The sequence below is a fragment of the Seriola lalandi genome, unplaced genomic scaffold (genome assembly GCF_002814215.2).
Source record: "Seriola lalandi dorsalis isolate HSWRI2012SDOR001 ecotype SW California unplaced genomic scaffold, Sedor1 jcf7180002054375, whole genome shotgun sequence".
Taxonomy (NCBI): domain Eukaryota; kingdom Metazoa; phylum Chordata; class Actinopteri; order Carangiformes; family Carangidae; genus Seriola; species Seriola lalandi.
The window spans coordinates 11645-36550 of record NW_019524928.1 but is presented as its reverse complement, the minus strand read 5'-3'; the positions used below and the strand labels follow the sequence as shown (position 1 = coordinate 36550).

Below are 24906 nucleotides of genomic sequence, written 5' to 3'. Positions count from 1 at the left end.
CTCTCTCTGTATTTCTAAAGTTTGTCACAACTAAATACTCGGTGAGATAAGTTCTCAGTATGTTATCAGGGATTTTTAATGTGATTGAAATCCAGTTTCATTTCATTTATTTGGGTTTCGATCTATGAAATGTGTTTAAATTAAATAAATATATAATGAATAAATAAAAAACTTGCATGTTGCAGATTTGGTTGAATGGGCCCCTGAATTAAAATACCGCAAAGCAGCTTCATCATTGGTCAATTCAAGCCAAAAAAAACAAAATAAAAACAAAAGCAAAATGGAGTATCAGTAGTTGCAGGTTCATTGCACAACATACACAATTTCAGCTTCAGTGCAATGAGTGTTTCAGTGCTGGTGACATGAATCCTGTACAACCATCACACTGGCATTTTGTGCTTTAGAATAATGTGGATGATTACAGTTGTGTCTCCAGATGTGTTGACTGTAACATGTCAGGGTCGACCAGAGTTTCCCACACCGGCTCATGCTGCGTTTTCATGTTGGCTGGTCGTTCTGTTGCAGCTGCAGTGACTCAGTGACGTTTCAGTCTTACATTTCTGACACTCTCAGGATTTCACTGCAGCCTGTGTTTTGATCTCTAAAGCTATAAATCATCTGTCAGCGGACGTGTCTCACAGTGAGATGCAGGAGCAGCATTTATTTATGATTGATGACCAGAGATTTCACCAGCTTCCTCCTCACACTGTCAACTCTCCTCTGGGAACAGCCCACAGTTTATCTCTGGACTTAAAATATTTTATAATATATTCAGACAGGGACACAGTTATTGTGCAGAGGCAAATGACTCGAGTTCGTTTTGTAATTGATTGATAATTGCCTTGACGTGATGTGATTGGTGGCCGCGTGAGTTATTAAAGTTTGGATTGAGGGTCGAACGTCACGAGAACAGGAATTATTTCTAAAAAGTCGACAGTGTGCAATGACGCAGAGGAGCTCGACAACCCCAAGGACAACATCGCCAACAATCAGGATTGTTAGAGAGGTCGCTGCAGGTGGCTGAGTGCAGGTGAGCTCTGTGATTCGACACCTGGGTGGAGGCAGGAGGAGTGAGAGGAGAAGTTAACTCGAGGCACCACAACAGATTATCTTTTAAAGTGTCTGATGACAGTGAGTAAACACTTAAATAGACCCTTTACCTCTTAATAACTCCGCATCATTTACACATGCTGCAGTAGAGATGTGGCTTGTTAATAAATATAAACACCGGAATAAAAGATTCTATATCTTTGTAATTACTTTAGGTTCCATATTTTCTTCTTCTTCTGTGTTTTATTTCAAGTGTTGATCCATCAGAAGATATACTTGTGGTTTTAAGAACCAAAAACCATCTCAGTGTAGTTTCACATCTCCTCTCTCAGGCTTCTCTCTGCAGCTCTAGTAACAACAGGTCAGTGAGCCAATCAGAAGAGAGGAGGCTCTAAGCCTCTCTTCTGATTGGCTGACTGTTTTCTGAGTGATCCACTAAAAATAAAGCAGATTTCAGGTAAAACACTCAGAGAAACCAAATCCTGCAAGGTTTGGATGGTGGGTCCAGGTGGGCGGGGCTTGGTGACTGCTTTGTTGTGACATCACAGAGTTACAGGAAGTCCTGACGGCTGGTTTTAAGACTAAATACAGGCTGTGTGCATTTCTCTGTGGACTGAGGCTTTGATACTTTCACAGTATTAATATAGAAGCTAGACCTGATCTATAATCACACTACACATGGACACAGACCTTTACACTATATGGGATCTTTAATCAGTTTTACATGTTTACATTTGCTTTGATGGTATTTTAAAATGTGTGTTTAATGCTCTGATGTAGATATGTGTTAATTACCAATGATGAAAGCTGAATGATCTGACCGATGTCACAGTAAATTTGAATTGTGTGTGTCTCTGTTTCAGTCCTGGTATCTGGGCAACTGAGCGAGCTGTGGAGGAAGGGTGCCTGTCACGGCAGCGCTATCCTGGAGGAGAGGAAACAATGTTGTCCAGACGTTGGCAGAGGAAAAATATATTCAGCTTTGTAGAAGCATAACGTGTGGTCATACATATATATAAATATACAGTGAGGTGTATTTACATATGTGTATGTGCCCAGAAGAGGCAGCCTGGATGGAAGAAGTACGCTGCTCTCACTCAGCCATTTTGCAGCCCCAGAATGTACTACGCTCTATGACACTAAATGGTTCTCACGAATGGCCACTGACGGGAGTTGTTGCACTCTTCAAGTGGAAGCAACGGATTGATGCAGATGTCTGGTCGGTCCAGATGAACTGGAGACCAGAACCAGGCCTCAACACACCAGATCCTGAGAAGCCTATAACCTAACTGTGTCCCCAGGATGAGGCCTGTTTCCCTGGGATGGATGTCAGCCTTTACCCCTGCACCCTGGTTCTCTACACTAAGTCCAGTACCAGGCCTCTTCCCTGGGACAGACATAGACCTCACCCCCCCCCTCAACACCCAGAATGCCCCCTCCGCTGCAGGTGCTGCTTATAATATATGCAAATAAGCCTCCCTTATTTTCTGAACCAACTAGAAAGAGAGATCCTGTTGTTAATATGTAAAGTTTCTTTGCACTTTTTGATATGTTATTGATACGTCTGAAGAAAATTAAGAGTTGAAACGACGCAGTTTTTTTCTCTCTTCCCACCAAAAGACAGAGGCTTTGTCTTTTTTATTGACAATCATCAGCCTGAAACCATTAAGTTGCTTTGCAAGGATCATGTTTTTAAGACTGATTGTGCTTTTTTTATCAGAAAACAATGAGTAATAGTGGAATATAAGAGCTATATTCATGCCTCCTCGAACACAACACACAATGCTACAGTTGGACACCAGTATAGAGTTACCAGTAAACACTGGGCCTGCAGAGTACAGAGGCCCAGTGTCTTTAGCAGAGAGCATCTTTTTACATGAATATCCTGCTGCTTCCTTCCCTTTTGAATGCTGATCATTTCGTCATGACAGTACTGATCCAAACGGCCCGAGGCTCGATGTTTGGAGGAGACGTGCACCTGCCAGAAGGAAGCGGCTCATTAGAGCTGAGAAAAGACAAAGACACGTTAAAACCAGGATCGTGTGGCAGCATGGCCGGCTGTAAACTGGCTCCTGAACGCAGTGTGTTTGAAACTGTAGCATCCTGTATGTGTGTGTGTGTGTGTGTGTGCGCGCGCGTGTGTGCGCGCCTGTGCGTGTGTGTGTGTGTGTGTATGTGAATATGATTCCTGCATTTCCACACTCATCCCTGCTCTGTTTTGAGGAGATGTTGTGTTGATTTTGTTTGTGTCTCAGAGAACACAGTGACGGGTTTTGTACTTGTAGATTAGAGAGAGATACGAAGGCGTTTTACACTATGATTACGTTAAAATTCCTTTTTGAGAAAAGCGCAATGATGTTATCAAGCTGGAGGGCTGCGGTGTGTTTTTCTAAAAGTCGTTGATGCTTGTGACAACAGGTCATGTGCACACTGACTTGAACTGAGCACAAAATCCAGGTTACCTGTCCGGCTCTGGAACGACTGGTGGTCCAGAAGGTTCTGTGCTGTGCAGCTCAACCCCAACCCAACCTGAACAGCCTGTGCGGGAGGGATGGGGTTGGGTTGGTAGTTCAGGCTGGGGTGAGCTGGAGACAGATGGAGACAGGTTAACCACAGTGTTGCCAATGGCAACAAGCAAATCAAGCATTTAAAACTAGAGTTTATAGGTCATGAGCTTCATTTTATGTGCCCAGTCTTGACACAATATTTGCATATTTTAATATTGCAGTATGTTCTGTTGTGGCTTCTCACAGCTTCATTTAATCAGGAATCGTCTGAAAGGCATTTAACAGCTTCAGGTTTTACATGCATTTTAACTTTGAATCGAATCCTCTTAAATATTTGATAAACAACATCTTACAACCACTAGCTCTTACAGAGGAAGTAACAAAGAGCGAGATGTGAGTTCAGTGGACAGGAACAACTCGGTCGTGCGTGTGCAGTTGTCAAAGATCTGAGCGCAGAAGCAGATTAAGAATAAAACCCAGAATCGAATTAGAAAATATATCACTGATATTTACATGTAAAATTCAGTGCAGACTCCAAACACATACATACCATCTCTTTGCAGATGAAACGCTGAACATGTATTCAGTGATATGTAGATTATTTTTAGGGACTAATATTTCACAAATGGTGCCATATTTTAATTTGTGAGGCTTTGCAACTGTCCAGCAGTGTGTTTAAGTTTGTGACCTGGGGATGTGTTTAGTTAAAGGACTGGTGTTTCTGTGTTGAGGTGTGATCAGATTGAATGCCAAGCAAATTTTTTGCCTCACGTTATTCATAATGAATTTGACCGCTGGAGTGTTTCTGCATCTGCGTTCCCATGGAAACAGTGGGATAATAGTCGACACATTATCCTTTTTTTTTTTTTTTTTTTTTTTTTTTAGTCGGCGGTGGTTCGTGTCTTGAAAGTTATCTCTGCGATCTCACAGCTGATCAAATGTTCTCAGACAGTGAAACCAGAGTTTAAATATAATATTAAGAAGCTCATGTACATCCACCATGGAAACATTTACAAAGCAGATATCTGGTCCCTGGTTCGACTCCCGACCCTTCGCTGCATGTCGTTCCCCTCCTCTCTGTCCCATTCCCTGTCACTCTCCACTGTCCCGTCAACTCGTAAATAATTACGTCTGTGAGGTCACAAAAATACCTTTGAAGACGATGTAACCACTCGCAGGAAAAGATGATGGTGGTTTGACTACGTCTCTAGAGTCTGTGGTGAAGTCACTTAGCGGGCAACAGGCTGCACACACCCTGGTTAGCTCGTACCAGCCACATGTGTGAAGTGTCTGTGTGTATTTGCAGCTCAGACTCACCAGGAACTCCAGTCTGATATTTTCCTCCAGTTTTTACTGGGTTTTTTTGTTAGTTTTTTTATCTCTTTTTATTTGCGTTTATTAATTTTAGTGTCAAACTGTTTTTGTTTTTTGAAGGTGACACAGTTTCAACTCACACAGAGGCGTCTCCACGCCGCGATGCCTGGAAGTGACGTCTTTTCGGCCGACTCTGCATGCAGCCAGACTGCATCTAAAATTGGCTTTGCGTTCAGTCTGAACACAGGCGTCTGTGTCTTTTCCTTTCCCAGGATTTGGGCTCAAAGTTGACGACAGTCAGTGCCTACAGGGTGTTCAGATTTTCTACTGAAGGTGCTGATATGAGCTGGGTTTAAGGTTTAAGGTTTAAGGTTTAAGGTTTAAGGTTTAAGGTTTAAGGTTTGGTTAAAGTTGGCTTAAAGCTGATGTATACTGCATGGTGCTGCCCTGGTCGCTGTGCTGACCTGAAGAATGCATGGCTCAAACTAATGATACCTCTCCCTCAATCCTGCTCTTCCTCTTATCCTCCTCTTCCTCCCTCTGGACTCTGTACCACATCAGAGGGCAGTGGATGGAAGGGTTATCTATTTCTTTGGATTTTAATAATTGCCCTGTTGTTAAACTTCTATTTTGCACGATATATCATAAAACACATTATGTGCCTTGCCTTTAGTTAAAGAACAATAATACATTATGGAAAAGTGATCATACTTTTCATGGTACAGCTGGTAGCACTTAAAAAAAAACAACAACAAAAAAAGCTGCATGTGTGATTGCTTGACATTAACCAGTGTAGCAGGTAGACAGTTTTAGGTTAAACAGTGGCAACGAGATACTGAGACGCTCGCCTGAGTGTTTCTCAATGAAAACTTTCATGAGCTTCAGCAGAGGATGGGACGGCCCTTATCCTCTGCTTCCATTCAACTAAATACAGATAGCAATTTTTTCACAGTGTGGCATTTTGGGAAATACACGTCTGCCGTCATACTCAGAGTCACATGAGACGGACAATATCTCTCTCTACTGGAAACAGTGCGAACAGACGGGATTTAGCCGAGCTAAACACATCCCAAGTTATCTCAACTCAACGTCCATTTACTACCTTTTATTTATGGCTCTCAACCACATCTCACAGGTTTCATCAGCTGACTGAGTCGGCTGCGGGGTCATCTAGTGATCCAAGTATGGGACTGTGGTCACATGATAACAGGTGGTCATATACAGGGGGAGACCCTGCAGAGACAAACACCTGATATCAAGATCTCTTCTTTCTTTGATCAGGTTACAACTGAACCGTCTCCATGACAACCGAGAGAGCTGCGAAGAAGCTCGCGAATGAACATTGAGTTAAGATGATTTAGTTTCCGGGGTCGGTAATGAAGCGGATACTTCTGGGTAAAGCGGGAAGAGAACTGTAGTTCCCAAAATGTTGGACTGTTCCTTTAAGTGGTGATTTTTCAGTCACATGGGCAGGTGGTGATCGCACTCATCGAGCTGATCTGGTTCAGTGGCTCTGCTGTTTAAAGCTCAAGTGTTGTCTGACAGGTGTGTGTGTGTGTGTGTGTGTGTGTGTGTGTGTGTGGACGTTGACATCACTCACGCTGTATTGGAGGTAATGTGTGGACGTCGGTGTGTGTTGTAAACCAAGTGTGAGTTGAGGGTTGTGGTTCGGAAACGGCACTTTACAAAAGCATAACACGAGTTGTGAGAGTGACGTCTGGCTGACGTCCCGTCCACACGTTCACAGTAACAAAACAAAAGCCATTTTCAGAGACTTTGCTCAGTTCTGACAGACACAGTATCAAACACATGCAAACACATCAAAGTATTTATCGCAGGGGTTAGTGTGAATATTTTGTCAGGAGTTTAGCCACTAAATCCAGTCTGATGTTAAACATCTTCAGGTTTGGGCTTCAAGACTCTGCAGCTCTCTGATTGGCCCTTCGAACACCGTCCATTTGCCTGTATGATGATCATGTAACTGTCACATGACCATGGATGAGTTTGAGTTTTATATGGATGCATGCACTTAACACTATTCTTACTCACCTTGGCTTTTAGGTTATTTTGAATTATTTCTTGAGTTGTTAACATTATGTTGCTTGTAGGATTATAGTTTTAAACACAGCAGTGTGTATAAAAAATATGTACAACGTGGACTCATAAAAGAGATGTATAGAATATTTGTTTGTCATGTTTGTGCTTTTTGTTTCGGCTCTCTCAGTGGCCAAGCCACTGAATATGGGACCCATGAAATGGGTGGGCTGGTAGTAAAGTTTAACCATGTGAGGGGTGATGAATGACGAGGGAAAGAGGGCGAGAGACAAGTGGAAGTTAAATTAGAGTGAAGTGGAGCGCACACAAAGAGTGCATACCTCTGCCAAGGCTGCACAGTCCTCTAAATGTGTTATTTTAATGAGAGACAGTATTGAGAAAAGTCTGTGACTGGATCTGAATCACAGTGAGGTACTGATGTCGCGCTGATCAGCTGTTGTCAGCAGCATCTTTATAAACCTAAATCCTGTCTTGTAATGCTGGAGCTGTGTATGAGAATGAGTGAATGAGTTACGACCAACTAAATGTTTTTCCTTCTTCAGCGTCATCCTCGCGGGAAAAGACCCTGAGATTTTTTTGCAGAATCGCTGCAGTTTTGTTTGGATAGATCAGACGAAGTTTAGCTGCAACTGCACAAGTTCATGTCAAACAGGCCGTAGCTGAAAGAATCTGTGTGTGTAAGAAACGGCAGCGCAAAGGAAAAGCTCGTCCAAATATCTTGTGGCAAACTGGAAATGGAATGAAATAGAGGAGAGAGGTGTTTTACCAAAACATTTACAAAGCAGAATATCTGTTTAGATTTCTCTTTACCCAACAGTCACGGTTCACGAGTTCTTACTGGAGCTTTTCCCTCCACCCCAACATTTTAGACACAATCCAAAGCAGGGATAATTAGATCCAGTCCAAACTGGCAGGTACATGGCGTCCTGTGATGACAGTACACACCATGTGATCGGAGCTGGGGGAGAGTCTGCTTTGATCCCTCAGACATACTGACACACAGACCTGAGACCTGGCAGACTCAGGTCCAGGGTCAGGTCAAGTGAAATCTTTTTATTCTTTTCTTAAAACACATTAGCTGCTTGAAAATTCAACATGGCCGCCATTTCTGGCAGTTGTCTGTTGTTCATCCACTATTTCCTCATATGAATAATCCAGGTGTCAAATAAAACATTTTAACAATGGAGAAGGCAAATGTAGCATACTATAAAAAATTAGATGAAAGTATATTTTAGCAAACATATTACAAAATAGCTTGCTGACTAGCCTAGAGCTAGCAAGTTAGCCTAGTGAGCTAATGTTAAGACAAGTTAACAAGTAGACTGTCGACTCTTACAGAACTTCTGGTACAATATTCATCATACATGGTTTGATAATACATTGTGTTTTTATGCAGCAATTTCACATCTTCATATAAGAAATTGCACAAATAAAGCTCTGAACAAATTGTGATTTTGACATCCTCACGGTCTAAAACACAGGATGAAATTGTGAAATCTGTCCCGTGGGTGAAATTCTGTGGTAAAAATGTGTTTCCTATGGCAGAAATGGTGCCGATCTATCTTGAAATTTCAAGTGGCTAATGTGATTTTTCGTATTAATGGCCCTAGAGGGAGAAACATAACAATTTTTGGTGCTTGTATCCACATTTGAACGATTTTTTGCAGTTCTCAGCTGCACTACACAGGAATGAAAGGGAGAACCTGTCGGCCCACAGACACAGTCTCTCTAGTTTGATCGCTCCTGGGGTTGTGGACACAAAAACACCAAAACATAATACTGCACAACCCAATACAACCAAAAACTAAATCCAAAAATCACCTCTGTTACGATAGTGTAGTATTTACTGTAGAGGTGATTACAGAAGAGTATGGTGGTTGTTGTGTCTCCTCCAGCTCACGACCAACATTACTGTGCATATTGTACTTTTGGGAATCTTGTTACTGCATCATATTTTCTACCAGAGGCTCCAAGATAAAGAACTGATTTAGACTCTTCGCCTGCAGAGAGGACGTATGCACTATTTGAATGCAGATATATCACAAGCGGTGTGTTTTCAGAGCGTGGTCATATTCGGGATGTGTGGCTCCTGGCTGTCAGGAGCGGTTCGACTCTGTGTTGTGAAGCAGGTTTTTAAGCGTGAGTCCCCCTCGTTTCTGTTTCTCTCTACTTCTTCCTCTCTGTCGCTAACTACAAGTCTGACTGTACAAGGAAAGCTAAAGAGCTTCCCCACATAACACCAGCCAGCTAGGTGGAAAGCTAATCCACTGTGGTGTCGACGTGTGTCGGCCATCTTGGCTCAGCTGAAGGTGTTTGAAGCTTTTGCAGTGTGATGTCTCAAAATGTATTAAAGAGAGACACTTTATTGATTTAAATAAATAAATATTAAACCCACTGAAACGAAGTTAAATACCACATAGCGCTTGGTTACCATGGTTTCACTGTCGCCGATCAGTGTGAGGATTTCTACTCGTGTCTAGAAGTCCAACTGAATTAACAATAACTCAAACGTGTTCGGGATATTTGGAAATTCCCCATCTCAAGTCAAGAGGCAGGAATAATGTGTTCATCTCAAAAACTCAACCTGGAGGGAAAACTGTTCAGCCTCTCATGCAAACCTCATCACTTCCTCTGCTCCGATCAAATAAACCAGCAGGTCGTCGGCATGGAAACTGAAAAAACAACCAAAAATGATTTCAACAAGCAGTGCCTATCATTTTACTGCTAGTTTCATTTGAGTTCTTTTGTACGCTGTGCTTTGCTGTACATTTTGTATTCAAACACTACATGGTCGTGTGACGCACTTCAGCTTAGGGGTTGGTGCTCTGTGTTGAGAACAACGCCAGTCCCGGGCCCCTGCCGACGGGGCCTGAGGTGACAAGCCATAAAAACAACCCACAGAGCTGAAGAAGATCTAGAGGAAACACTGACAGGCTGTACGAAAAGTTAAAGTTCATTTTTAGGGTGAAAAAGCTGCAACAACAAAAATAAAAAAGTGGTTCTATCACTTTACGAAAAGGTACAGAAATTGTGAGTAGCTATCAAAGACAGAACAAGGAACAAATCTGCAACTTGGTGAACAGTTAATGAGACATTTTGACACGTCACAGTCGGGAAGGTGTAACGGATTAAACGAGTGACGGCTGAATCCCATTTAGCTGCTTCAGTTTCAGGGTCCTGGTGCATCACTGTCACATCTTGAAGAATGGAGCCGCTGTTAATGTTTGTCTAGTTTTCCCGTCACGGCAAGTCGAAATATCTCTGTATCTGCTCGATGGGACATAACACATAACTGATCATTACATTATTATTACAGTCATATTAATTACTGTGTTAATTGTAGTAATATATTATGATGAATTGTTGCATCAAACTTGAAGTTTAACCTGAAACAACCCTGACCTTTAGGACATCTTCAGCTTCCCTCTGACAGTTTTACTCTTCGGAGATATGGATGTCGCTCTTATTACGGTCCCCTGATACATCTTCCCACTTTCACCTTCATAGTGTCTTTTTGGCTCAAACAGTGGAAATGTTTGCAGTTGGCATGTTGAAGCATCAGACCACAAACATGCCTGAGGTTAACTGAGTTTAGTTTGGAGGAGAATACCTGGTGCTTAGTATCAGTCAGTTGTATTATATTCAGCGCACAACTACCTTAATGCTCAATTCCATATATTATATCATTAACTAGTAGTTAATGACCTACATAACTTGAGGGCCACAAAAAGTGTTTAGTTATTGATTGTGTTGGTTTACCTCATTAACTAATTTACAGTCTTTGGGAGTGTTCAGTTAACTATGCATTAATCAGCGCCTCCTAATGTCATCCGTACTCGTTGGGAACTACTGAGGATTTTGTGTTCCCTCCAGTTTAGTGTTAAAGCCACAGCTTTTAACCTGGAGCCGGAGCGTCCCCTGCAGTTGTCAGTTTCCCCAGTGTTGATGAAGAAACCAGTGGATCCACTTGATGGTTCAAAACACTGAGGCGCAGGTTCTGAAGCTGCCAAACTGACATGATTGAAGTTTTGAAAATCAAAAATCCTGTTTACTGTCGAGGACGTACGAGTTGTAGGTCAGTTTCTGTAGAAGTACGTTGTCACCGATGTTTCACCACCTGTTGCCTAAGTCATCTTTTATTCATTGGATTCGGTCTGACAGAACGTTCCCTCTGGGTTTCTTCTTCACTCTGTGGTTACAAACCAAGTGCTGTTCTGAACACTGTCTGCACTGTTAGCAGAGAAAAACCAAACGACTCTGTTAAGATGCATATCAGTCAGAATCAGGGCTGCTCCATGACTGTGATTGGATTCACGTTAGTGTTGTAATTAGTTCAAAATGTAACGAACAGTATTGAGCTGGTGGTGATTCCTGCTTGTTGATCTATAGCCGGATGCTGTGTGAGGAACAAAGGGACTGTCCCGTATCTGAACAGCTGAGTTTTGGGGAGATGTTTTCATAGAGGGCTCTTTTCTATAAACTATTAATGTGACTCAAAACTCGACCCGACTGCTGCTGTTGCCTGAAAACCTTCTAACTCCAATTTGTCTTTCTTTTTGCTGTTTCTTACTTGAATTGCAACGAATTTATTTTTACTGGCCCTTCAAAAACCTTTCTGTAACTCAGCCTCGCAGCAGCTGGAAAACTTTTCTTAGTTACTGAAAATCAGATTTTGTAGAGTTTTCCTGTGACAGTGACGCCATATTGATTCTTCTCTGTATCTGTGGGTATGTTGCTTCTGCACACCGTTTACTCCATGTGCCGAAGACAGTTTGTAATGAACGAAAGAGTTGTTTCTCAGAGAACATTTTAATGCAGTCTCATATTTTAAGGATTTTTTTTTTTCATAATTTTTCAGATATTATAGTAAAGGACTGCTTTGCTTGCTTCCAGATATATATCCCTTACATCAGAGAGAGCATAGGCATGAACAGCTTTCATCAGTTATTGCATGACTACAATCCACTCAGACCACAGTCCTTTCCACAGTAAATGTACATCAGGCTCCGCAAAAAAAAGTCATACATGATGGGGTCCTGGACAGCAGCGTCCCCTCTCATGAGTCTGTTATTTTTTATACTGGAACACCTCAAAGAAGACGACAAATAACTAACTAACTAACAAATAACTTTACCCAAACTTTACCTGACATGCAATTTTAATTGACGCTTGAAAGTCAATGAGAAACATGCAATATTGCACAACCCTGTATCCCAGTAAAAGAAAATAATAGATGAGGTAGAGGCAGGTTGTGTTTTTTATGTTGGGTCTATTGTTTCCAGACTGGGACTGACGTTGACCTCGGCCTGAGACGTTCACCGTGGAAAGGGCTGCTGCTCTTGATTGGATGTAGTTTGTAGCAGCTTTAACAAGAGCTTTAAGTACTTTTTCCTTTGGATGTTTTTCAGCTGAAGAAAATGCTAATAGTCAACATTTATTTGCATGATGTAAACTGTTCCTATAAAAGAACATTTAGACAGGGACAGGAAATGATGACTGTGGTATAGTTATGTCTGAGGTCAAGTTAAAGGTTGGACTTTCTGTTCCTGTTTGAATGTATGGTAGTTTGAGTGACAGCTTCCTGAACCAGTGTTTCTGATCTATTGTTGTTCATCTGCTGTGGGGGATATTAACATCTTTGATAATATGTCATTATAACCATATTTAGCCATTGCTATCAGCAAATGCTGATGAAGTCATTACTGGAAATGAGTATGTTTCTCTATGCAAAAATATACCATTAATAAACAAGCTATACCACAACTCAGCCCACAGATCTCCTGTTTGTTCATTTCATTAATATCTGCTCACATCGTGATGACTCACACTCTCACTGGGTGACACACAACAGTCCTGCATTAAAACAATGCAGGGGGCTGCCGTGGTGAGACATGAGATATGAGCTAGAACGGCCAATCTAACACCAGGAACACACTGCACTGTGTGGCGTTGTGTGGCGTTGTGTGGCCTGTGTGTGTGTTCACACCAGCTGTGTCTCTGCTGCTGCAGCTCCGTCTCTCTACATAGAGTTTACAGGTTACTGGAATTTTCTTTTCATTGTAAATTAATTTCAGATTTGTTTTTTATTTCTATTTTTTTTACAGAAAATGTCACTGAAATGTCAGTGTCTCCACATGCAGCTGCTAAAAGGGTTAGAAAAAGAATTTATTTTTTCATGCTGTTATCAGATTCAGATTCAGCCTAGACATCAAGGTTGTAGGTTTGCATAAGGACAGTAGGGACATGTCCCTACTAATGTTTTGGGAGGACAGAATTGTCCCTACCAATATATGAGTCAAACTCATTCACACTATGTTTGGAGTGAAGTCATGTAAGTGCAGCAGATAATCTTTTATATGGAAGGTTATTGTGCATTTTATGACTAAAGCATGAAACTTTCCCCACTGCTTCTATAAACGTGAATAATAAATATGTGGAGCCCCCCCTGCAAAATTGGTGCTCTAAGTAAAATTATGTCACATGGCCATAGCAGCAAATAAGCATCTTTATGCAATTTTGGTAAAGATATACGTAATTATAACGACCTCTCAAGGTCACCAGAGGTCAGATACAAACTGCCTCCACGTCTGAAATCAAACCTTACTGTATGTAGATTAAATGCTGAAATTTTCATGCTTTAGTCATAAAATTCACAGTTGTTTTTTTTGCCCATCTGCCCCACTGCTCTGTGAGCACGGACGAATGAAAGTTACACATGTGGGTTCTCCTCCCAGCCACTAGGGGGCGGCACGAGCCGTTAAACGTCCGGAAGAGGAAGTTGATTCAGGATCCGTTTCCAGGGCGACTCAGTTGGCGGCTGAAAAGCGCCAAATTGAAAAACACCGAATGGACAGAAGCTAAAAAAACCTGCCGACCTGTTAGCGACTTGTCTTCACGTTTAGTGCTTTTAACGTTGAACGGTTTACTAACCTATACGTTTACGGTGCCTCGGTTTGGCGGGAGTTTGTGAAACAACATGGAAGAACTCTTCAGCAAAGTGTTACAGTTGAACGTGAGGTGCAGGGACTGTGAGGAAAGGTAAGACCGCGGACGGTGACGTGAGTTAGCTAACGTAAACAAATGACAGGTAGAGGAGGACAGAGAGCAACTAAGATTATCATATTTACTGCGAGACAAAAGACTGAATATTATTTTACATAATTACCTAGAAGTAACCGGTGGCCTAAATTTGTGTGCGTTAGAAACAATCATTACCAACCTTGTTTATTTAATAATAATAATAAACTTTATTTATAGAGCACTTCTCATACAAGAGATGTAGCTCAAACTGCTTTAGATTAGAAAAATCAGATCGTACAATAAAATGAGGGTGAATTGAAGGACAATGAAAATAGACCTTATTTATATTATTTATTATAATATATTAATATTAATACTTAATATACCTTCTTTTTGTTATTCTGTTATCTTATATGTTATTTTTCTACTTTATTCTATATTTTCTTCTTCTACCATGTTTTCCTATGCTGCAGTAACGAGTGAATTTCCCCCGGTTTGGGATTAATAAAGGTTTATTTTATCTTAAACAATAGAAAGACAGTAGATTATGAAATATGTAAATGAAAATGTTTAATGTCGTTTAAAAATGTTCACTAAGCATCTCTTATAGCTCTTGGCAGAGTTATCCATAGTTTGGGAGCATTTTTTTTTTTTTTTTTTAAATGCTGCACTTCCTATTTTCTTGTGTGTAAAATTATGTGTATCTAAAAGCCTGGCAGTAGACGATCTGAGAGCTTGTGAAGGATTATAAAACGACAGAGAATCTGCAGTGTAGGCCAGTCCCAAACCAAACAAGTAAAAGGATAAAGGTTAAAGGTTAAAATCTACTGTAAAAGATACTGGGAGCCAATGGAGTGAGGTTAAAACTGGGGTAAATAAGGCCTCTATAACCATTTGCATTTTCATAATTTTTTTTAGAAACCATGTTGCAACATATAATCCCATTAATCACGTTAGAATAATCATGGTCAGGGAAATGATATCATCTTTTTAACTATGTCTAAATATCATACAAACTGTCTGAAGCCACATTGTTGTGATTATTAATTTCATTCTGCAGAAAAGCAAATATTCGCGTCACCATCGAGCTTCAGTTGACAACAAGTCCAGTGCACAAAAGGGTGAGTAGGAGTTAGGGTTGGTTTTTGTTTGAATTTTGTAATTTCCAATTCAGATTCTGCTTATCAATTACAGTTCTTATCAATTCGATATTGAAATGTTTAGATTACAAAAATATTTGTAATAACTGAACATTCACAAAGAAACTAGTATTTACTATTTACTAGTTTTTACTAAATGCATACAATAAAAACGTTTCACAGACATGTGCATTAAAAAAATCTTAAGTAATAGATCTGGAGCAGACGCACACACAGAGGGGCGTGTGGTATGTTAATACAGCCACAGTCACTCTGAATTCTCTCCTTCCACTTCTTCCTCTCCTCATTTTCTTTTCTTCTTCTTCTCTCACTCTTTCTTTTACCTCCTCCCTCCCTCCTTTCTCTCTCTCGCAGTCCATCTGTCACACAGTTGTGAGGTTAGCCATTCATCCTTCCACTGAACAAAAACAAAGCCAAAATATCCCTGACATGGGCTCCACCCACCAGAGTCTGCGCAGTAGTGATCAGTTGGTGGAGCCACGGTATCAAGTCAATTACAGCTGTCAATCATGACATGACATCCTTTTTTATAGCATCAAATAGCTCATTAAAACCAAACTTATCACATAAATGAACACAGACCATCTTTAGAAAAAATGTATTTGAATTACTTTGATTTGGTGATATTGAATGTCCCATCCACTAACAAATGCAGCCTGCCACCAGGGGGCGATCAAGATGTTTTGGCTTCACTTTTTGGGAGTTTCATGTCGTATCATATACAGTCATTGATCGAAACAAATCAGGACAGTGACGTAGTCATGTGGACAGGTCCTGGCAGATAGCTTCGTATGTAATTGCAGATATGTAGCCTTTCTACATAATAATAAAGGGTTTGCTTCTTAAGGAACTGATAAGCAGAACCTACCCTGTGCTTGGCTTTTTGTATTAGGTTCCAATTTGGAACCGAGTTTATGTTCCCAACTCTCATTGTAGTCTTGCATAAATAATCTAACAGACTTTCCTTCTGGTGACTAACCGGTTGTTTTTGTGTATTTTAGGATCTTCTAGTCAGACTAACAGATGATCTAGATCCATATTTTCTCTTCAACCTCTCAATATCGGAGGAAGATTTCCAAAGGTAAGTATCTGTAGAATTCGTCAGTCACATCTCAAGAAACAACCCACAGGTATCCCACGATAGCGAGATACTCAGCATCCAGACTGTACAAGGACATAAACCACGCAGCAGTGTGCTACTGTCCTTCTGGTCGTTATTTAAGAAATATTTTTCTATATAATATTTTTATTGTCATATCCTTTTTTGGCCTTTTCTCCCAGCCCTACTAAAATAAATTTAATTCAGGATGTTGTGAACAAGCTCTCTTTTCCTCTCACTGATGGTTTCTCTCTCTGTCCTTGTCTGAGCAGTTTGAAAGTCCAGCAGGGGCTGCTGATAGACTTTGCATCATTTCCTCAGAAGTTCATTGACCTGCTTAATCTGTGCTATTCTGAACAAGAGTCCGACTTTCCAAGGTACGAAGAAATGCAAACCGCCACACGACATCACACCGTTTAACTCAATGAATTCAGCTTGATATTATATATTGATTTGTATCAGTCCTAATTATTCCAAGTTTCAAATTCCTGGAGAGAACATGACATACATGTGGTTACCTTTATCACCTTAAGCAGTATTAGATATATATTAGAGACACTTTCCTAACAATGTCCTCCAATACAACAACAACTCACATTCATTATCTTTTCCCACAGGTTTCTCCTGCACCTGTCATGTCAGTCTCCAGTGCTGGAAGGCCCCGCCAACTTCAGTGTTGTAGAGACAAATGCGTTCAAACACCTCAATCACTTGTCTTTACGACTTGCTCAAGGGTCCGACAAAGACATTAAAGACTATTTGGCAGTGTGTCTCTCATCCCTGAAGGTTTGCTCATCCAGCATAATGCATCATCATCATCATCATCATCAAAATCATCATCAAAATCATACTGTCTGGCTTTTTGTGTGGAGCGTAGAATTATAAAACTCATTTGAATGGTAGCGTTCATAATTGAGTCATTTATTGAGTTATATAAACGTTTTTGTTTCATCCAAACAATCCCAGGATGTTTTATTTCTCTGGTGTTTGTTGAGGTGGCTCAATTTCCACTGTTACTGTATTTTTTTTGTACATTTCAACCAGGTTAGTTAAAGCAGATCAATGAACTGATACTCATGTATTTATTGTTCTACTTTTTAGGTCACAGCTAAAAAAAAACAGATGAATAGGAGAGAAATTCAATCAGAAATTCAACCTTCACATGGATATTTTAGGAAGCTGTGGAATTTAGCTGGTTAAACTAAAAGTAATGGTCTCAGTAGAATCATTAAAGGCGTCTATTATGTTTTTCACACAACTGTTTCTTCCTTTAAGTGAAGTTTATACTGACACGTCACCCCATTCTTTCAGGTAGAGAAGCAGGCACTGGAGGTGAAGCTTAAGAAGACTGAAGATGATCTCTCCAGGCAGCTGAGTTATGCTCAACAGGTGTGCTTTGCTTTGTCATTGGACGTGGTGTTTTCGAGCCCTGTTTTAAGCCCTTATGCTGGGTGTAGCATGGACACGGTCACGGCCAGGTCTGTGACTTTACCCAAGGACCTTAAACAACATATCCAAACAGAGCTGAGATACAGGTCGGTGACAAATTAAAAGGAAAAAAAACAGAATAAATGAGAGTAGAAACATAACAAATGCAGATGCTTCCACACGGGTGCACTGCAATTAACATCCAGTCATGGTTTGTGGTGAGAAATGCTGATTTGATATCACAGTGACGAGGAAAGTGACATCTGCAGTTAGATCCATGGGAAAGACGTCAGTAAACGGGGTTGGACGTTGTGGTCGACACATTTGAAAACTGTGCATTAGTGCAAAGTGTAAGAAAAAAGCTAACAGTCCGTCATAGTGAGGGATGTTATAGCAGGGCTGCAGTGCAGGAAGCCTTCAATACAAAGAGGGATGCACATTTGGGAGTTCAGCGGCACAAAATCCAGATTCACGGGTCAAATTTCATGTTGTTTTTTCCTTTGATTCGTCGCCTGTCTGTATCTCCAGGCCTGTATGAACTCTGAACTATGAGGTCATGTGGTTTCTGTTATTTCTTCATACCAGTTTGTTCTTCTAATTTCAACAGGTTCTCATTTCTAGCTGCTATTGTTGTCGAGACTGTTCATGTTTTGACAGATATCAAGATCAATATTTTATTTTTCACTATCATGAAATGAAAAACAACAAAGAAGAAACTGTAGTTATTATATTAACATCTGTTTTTCCCTCAGACTCTGTCTGAGAAGACGAAGGAGCTGGACAAACTGCGTTCAGAGTGGACGAGTCAAAGCAGCTCCCTGTCCAGCCGTTATTCTCAGGAGTTACAGTCAGAGAGAGAGAAGTCTGTAGAGGTAAGACTCACCTGGACTGTCTTATTAATGAGGTTGTTATTAAAATAAATGAACTTATACAAGTCAAACTATCTAAAAAATAAGACCTAAGTTGAAATGCTCTGATTTGCATTGTCAGCTGTGAGACCTTATGTGGACAGGTGTGTCTTTCCACATCATGTCCAATTAGCTGAATATACCACAGGTGGACAGTTAAACATCTAACAGTACACTGTAAAATATCTTAAAAGAATTTAATGGAATCAATCTTTTCTCATTAACTTTGAGTAAATATACACGTTTTATTAATCTCAAGTTAATTCAATTTAAAAGTTCTTTTATGTTCAAACAATTTAAATAAGCTACATGTCGTTTTTTGCTATTGCTACATATCCAATGTTAGCATCAGCAGCTGTTTTCTGAACAGTCTAGAAGAAATATTTCCTAACTTGCTGTGTGCAATTTTCCATCAACTAATTTGCTTCATTTCAGTTCTGGCCCGTCACGTCACCAACAACCGCGACTAAATTGATTATCAGTGTCCTGTATTTAATGTTTTATTTGGAACAAACCAAGCATGTGGATAAAAAGCAGAGAGGTGGGTTATTTTACAGGAGTTGTTGGAGATAATTATTTGGTATGTCTTTATGATGTTTTCCAGCTGCAGGGCAAACTTCAGCTGCAGACAGAGCAGCTCCGTCAGGACCTGGAGAGCGCTCATAAGAAGAGCAGCCAGGAGCTGCACAGCAGACTGACCGAGCTGGAGGCGTCGTGCAGAGAGCTGACGGAGAGGAAATACAAGAACGAGTCTGTCATCAGGGACCTGAAGATTAAACTAGTGGGAGCAGAGGAGGTAAGGGAATGAGGAGGGTGGTTGTCACAGAGCTGGATCAACATCTGCGTCAAAGGGAGAGTCAGCATGGCGGGACAGGACGCGCAGACGCTGTTGTGTTACACGTCAAGCCTCTGATTCTAGAAGATACGCATGCTATCTAAAATCACACACTGAGGCGGCGTCACGCTGGCTTTGTTTGGTTCGGTGTTAACAAGCAAAGACGACATTATGAGACGTCTTCTTAACAACAATACAGCAGCATCTCTGTTTAAAAGAAGCTTGTGTCAGTGAATATTTGCCCGCAGACAGCAGTGTGACTTCAGAGCAACTAAGATGCAGCAGAGAGAATGAAACGGTTAAAGCTAATTATCCATTGGTGCAACGAAATTTGCCTCTAAGGGAAACGGTACAAGCAATTTATCAAACAGCTGTTGAACACGCAGAACATACATTTGCTTCTGAGCTCTTGAGGGAAATATTGTGTTTCTTTAGTTGCTTATTGCTCCAGCGTCTTCACCAGCTTGGTGTTCACCTGTGTACAGTTGGTTTTTACATCTTTTCTGTTGAGAACAAAATGTGTCACAACACACCATAAGTGAAGCGTTGTGTTGCTACAGAGACGCACCGGCCTCTAAATCATATCCACCAGACATAAAGGAACATGCTTGTTTGGTACATGACCCCACAGAAATCACATCATGTGACATCATCAAACTAAATGCAAAAATTACTTCGAACTTCCACAAGTAAAATCATATAATCCTGTCTGTTACAGTGTCACCTGTTTCTACCTGTGGGATTATATTCCTGCGGTTGTGTCTGTTACCTGTGCAGGAGTGTCAGCGTTCAAAGCAGCAGGTCCTGTCTCTCAGGAGGGAGAACAGCACTCTGGACACGGAGGTCCATGAGAAGGAGCGTGTGGTGAGCCAGCTGCAGATGCGAGTCGCCGTTCTGGAGCAGGAGATCAAAGATAAGGATCAGCTGATGCGCCGCACGAAAGAGGTGCTGGAAGCCACTCAGCAGCAGAAGGTAAGAGCTGTAACTTGACATGCACCATGAGCACCTATAAGCATATCCTGATCTCGTGGTAGACACAGTATCCCATCCACCTTGTCTTTTATGTTCTTAGTGGCACAGTTCCTACTTCCTCATTTGAATTGCTATGGCTGCTTTTCAACATGCCGTTGTGGCCCTACTTGTTAGCAAGATTTATATTGGAGGTGGAGGTATGTAGTTAATGAGTTTAGAAATGTAGCTTGGTCCTAGCTCATTTAGGGCTTTGTTGTTTCTAAAGTGGAAGATGATGTTTTCGTCCCTTTGTTCACGTGAGACTTGAAGCTCAGGTCTGACTCTAAGACAACACCAGACACTTTTAACCTCAGGTTAAACCCAGGGAATTAGAAGTTGTTGTTGTTATTGAAGAACAAAGCGAGTTCTTCACACTGGAGTTTCCATCTTCTTAAAAGATTTAAAAGATTTACATGTTCAGTAGAAACTAATGAGGGTGAGAGCCACAGACACAGTGTCAGAGACTGTTGAGAAACACAAAAACACATTGTTGGTTTTGGTCTTTTAATAGGATTTTTTTTTGTTATTCTTTAAGTAGATTCTCTCTTTTTCTAACCTATATTGTTTTCTGTTCTCCAGGAATCAGTGGAAGAAAATGCTGAAAGTAAAGAACTTCAGATTAGAAAACTTGAAGCAACAGTGAAATCTCTGTCTGAGGAGCTGATCAAGGTTTGTGAAGCTGCGTGCTGCTTGTCCATGTGCTGGTGAAACTTAACCCCAAAACTGAACACGTGAAGGAGTAAATGAAATATAAGCATCTGGCCACAATACATTTAACTGGAGATACTGGTGACTGGTGCTGTTGCCCCTCAGCAGTCGTCTCCCTGGGTCCATAAAGGATTTGGTGACTGAGACCAACACTCTGAGGTGTTTCTGCTCATTTGACACGAACCAGGTTTAGTGCCTCATGAAGCTCCTAAAGTTCAGTTGAAACTGTTTCAGAGAGTTGCTGGTTCCAAGTTGAATTGTATATGTGTATGTTTACGTGGGCTTGACAAAATAATAGAGACACTTTGACTGCACCTTATATTTGAATACCGTTGAGTTTCTCACCTGCTTTTTATGTATTTATGTTTGTGATCCAGGCGAACGGTATCATTAAAAGGCTTCAGGGAGAGGTCCGAGGACTCGTTGGGAAAATAAAAGTCAAAAACACTGTGACTGTGTCTCAGGAGAAGGTTCTCCAGGACACATCGGAGAAACTGCAGAAGGTTGAAAAGGATCTGCAGAGCTCTCAGCAGCAGCTCGGTACCAAGGATGAGCAGGTATGTCTGAAACTGCAGACGCTGCATGTAAACGGCCTTTAGGTCTTTCTTTATCTCGATTGATGAAGCACTGATCAGGCTAATTACAACAAAAGAAACTGATTTGATAGGAACTTGATAACAACATGATTTGTGTTTTACAGGTTACAAAATTGAAGGAGCAGCTGGAGATGACGGTACAGAAGCTGAATGAAAGCAGAGAAGTGTTAAAAACAAACGAGAATGGTGAGGACACTTGTCTTAATCATTTCAGTTATAAATGGACTGACTGTAGTTACATTACAGGAGCCAGTGGAGATTTCACTCCCAATAACTGCCGGCGTGTTCAGTAGTGTTAATTTAGTGAACAAAGGAATTAAATATGCTTGTCGACAACCTTTATTTTTCTTATCTAAGACTGTTGATGAGGAGACGTCAGCGACTTCAACAATCTCTAACTGTGACTGTATCAATATTCAATATCGTTGATGCAAAAAGACGAAACTAAAATGTATTTTGAAAAATAAAAACTTGAGCTGCCAATGATAATGATAAACAAATAGCTAACCTTAGCATTAAAATTCAGTAATGTGAAGAATTTGTTAATGTAATTTTAAATGATTAATTTTAGACAGTTTTATGTCATTTTCTTTTTATAATTCCCTTTTCTAGTTGAAGTCTTTATTAATATTTTATTTGTAAATTCTTGTTATAATTTTTATTGCCTGGTAAAATATCAGTTAATGAAATACTCAGTGATTTAGTCGATTTAAAAAAAAAAAAATGTTGCATTTCTGTTTTACCACAGTTATAAATTGGCTGAACAAGCAGCTGAATGAAAAGCAGCTGTCCAGAAACCCACAGTCCACCGAGTCCTTGGAGATCCCTTCAGTTTTATCCACCACCGCAGGACTGAGGGTAGGAGTCTGTGCTCGGCCATATAGAGACAAACTTTACCTCACACGTAGAATACACCTGTCGTAACGACCTGATTCGGTCGTATCAGTGAGTGTGTGTTAGTGACACCGGTTACAGACGTGACTGTATCGTTCCAGGCGCAGTTTTATCCTCAGACAGTCAAACCTGTTGTGTCTCCCGTGACGACTGCTGATGTCACTCCAGCTGAGCAGCGAGCAGCGCAGCCCTCCATCAGACAGACGTGAGTTTGGATGACGTTTATTATTTGTTTCCACAGTGAATACTGGTGTGTGTGGCAGGCCCGGTGTCGCTACTGGGAATCTATGAGTGTTCGTTAGGTGTTAAGCTATAACACTGTTTTATGTTATTTAAAACTAAAGCATCTAATTAAACATAAGCCCATAATGTATTATATTTTAAAAACCAACTCCAAGTGATAGAGAAGTAACTGCTCTCCACACTGTATCCAGGTTTATATGTCCAGAACAACCAATCAGATAGAAATGAACTTTGATTATTGGAAAGTGGCTTGTTATTGGTCAAAACGACAAGGAAAAAATAAAATACTTTTCAGTTATTTTTTTAATTTTGGGATGAAACGTTACGATTTGTTGGAGCATCTCAAATGACTGAAAGACACATGATTGATTTTGTGTTTTCTCCTCGTCCTCAGCGGAGACTTCGCAGGTCTGGATTCTAAATACTTTGAGAAGAGAGATGATAGCATCCCGATCTACGGCCTGTCGTCTAATCTGCTTCATAGAGGTAAAAGTGATCGGCATTTAGAGAACTACACGGACATAAACAGTAAATACTGTAAATAATGAGATCAGGTTTGTCATGCAGTAACCAGGTGACAGTCATCTCACTGCATTAACCTGATTTCTCCAACAGTGTGTTCATTAGAAACACACTTGTTTTTGATTGTAACAAAGATGCATCGTTACATTCAAGATGATTCAATTCACGGTCCAACAAACTGATACAAAGTTCAAGGGTTCAAACAAACAAAGCTGCACAACGTGTTATCTTATTGACATAAAATGAATCATGTTATTAAAGGAAATAATGTTTTTGACTGACGTGTTGGATGAGAGTGATGGATAGATGAAGGATTGATTATTTCCACCACTGGTCAGCTGAGTGCCGAGCCGCTCTGGTTTCCCGGCTACTCGGGAACTGCAGGGGAAGAGAAGGAGCACTTACAATACACTGAGCCTCGCCTCGACATATCAAGCAGAGGGAGTTAGACATAAAGACCTGCTTCTAATAAAAGTCTGCTATGTTCTGGAGTTGAAGTAAATAAAGACTAAACTGTTGTGGATCCAGATGGAGGCTGTGCTCTGAGTGAGAGAATATATAAGAGACATACTCCCGGTGGTTCGCCTGGTGGAGTGTGACATTTGGGTTTAGTCTTTGCCGCCGCAGCCTGACCTCGAGTCCTGCCGGTGGCACTTTGCTGCGTTTCATCCTCTTTCTCTTCTCGTCCCTTTTAACTTTGATTGTAATAAAGGCAAAAATAACTTTTAAAAAAAGAAACATAGTCCATCTCTTCTAACTTTCTCTGAGTCATGTTACAGTAAATCCAGCTGAAATCACAGCTCAGTCTTTGTCTTTGGTGATTTAGTCAGACGACGTCACATTTATAAAATCAGGATTTGACCAGAGGTCCAGACATAAACTAGGTTTTGACCTAGTGTTGTTGTTTTGTTTTTTTTCTTTTCAGAGTTTCCTCAGAGAACGAAGCCTCCTGCAGCTTCTGCTTACTTCACTGCATGAAGCAGAAACTCTCTAAAGACAGAAAAGCTTTAATTTCAGCTTCAGTTGGAAGAAAAAACATCAAAAACTCACCATCTGCTTTATGTCTTCAGCTCCCGACAAACTGTGACTGACCTGCGGTGCTACATGAACTTGTTTTTAAGTAGCTATTGTTGTTATTTTAATTTATATGCTAATGCTCTACATGTCTGTCTCTGATTTTGTGCCTCAAGTAAATGCTGTTAAAACCCCACGGTCGATTCCTGTGATCATAGAGAATGTATTAATGCCTTTTTTTTGTCTATTTATCCTCATACATTGTCATCCTTCAATGTTTATATGGTTTGTTCTCTGTTGTATGTCAGTTATTGAGTGTAGTCCTTAATAAACTTAACATCCTCATCAGCGTTTAGTCTTTTCTGCAGGTTTCGTTTATTAAATCTCATATTAAAAGTGTGTAAAATAGAAATATTAGTGGTGTTCAATGTTGATCGAGGGTTGTTCTAGCATCTTCTAATGTTACAGTTTAAAGACGTGTTAAATGACCAACCCACAGAGCAACGGCCAATCAGAGCCCCTGCTGCTTTTTGTTCATTTAA

The 24906-nt window shown here is 40.6% G+C and overlaps 2 protein-coding genes across 4 annotated transcripts in view; both read left to right on the top strand.

The window, feature by feature from the left end:
• The window catches only part of LOC111656946 (nuclear factor I/C), a 43247-nt gene extending 30554 nt beyond the window's left edge, over positions 1–12693 (top strand). For all 3 annotated transcript variants that reach the window (XM_087174713.1, XM_087174712.1, XM_023408871.2), the window contains one exon: positions 1914–12693. In XM_087174713.1, coding sequence (XP_087030839.1) covers positions 1914–2038 — 125 coding nt within the window. In that variant the 3' untranslated portion in view covers positions 2039–12693. The remainder of the gene's footprint in view (positions 1–1913) is intronic.
• Positions 12694–13757: 1064 nt separating this feature from the next.
• Positions 13758–24709, top strand: sass6 (SAS-6 centriolar assembly protein). Its single transcript, XM_023408878.2, has 16 exons — positions 13758–13964; positions 15007–15067; positions 16108–16187; positions 16478–16582; positions 16823–16991; positions 17517–17594; positions 18386–18505; positions 19146–19337; positions 20154–20348; positions 20967–21056; positions 21473–21652; positions 21796–21877; positions 22440–22549; positions 22687–22790; positions 23223–23314; positions 24276–24709. Exons 1-16 carry the CDS (start codon positions 13903–13905, stop codon positions 24326–24328), a joined length of 1773 nt encoding a protein of 590 aa, XP_023264646.1. The 5' UTR covers positions 13758–13902; the 3' UTR covers positions 24329–24709.
• Positions 24710–24906: the final 197 nt, after the last annotated feature.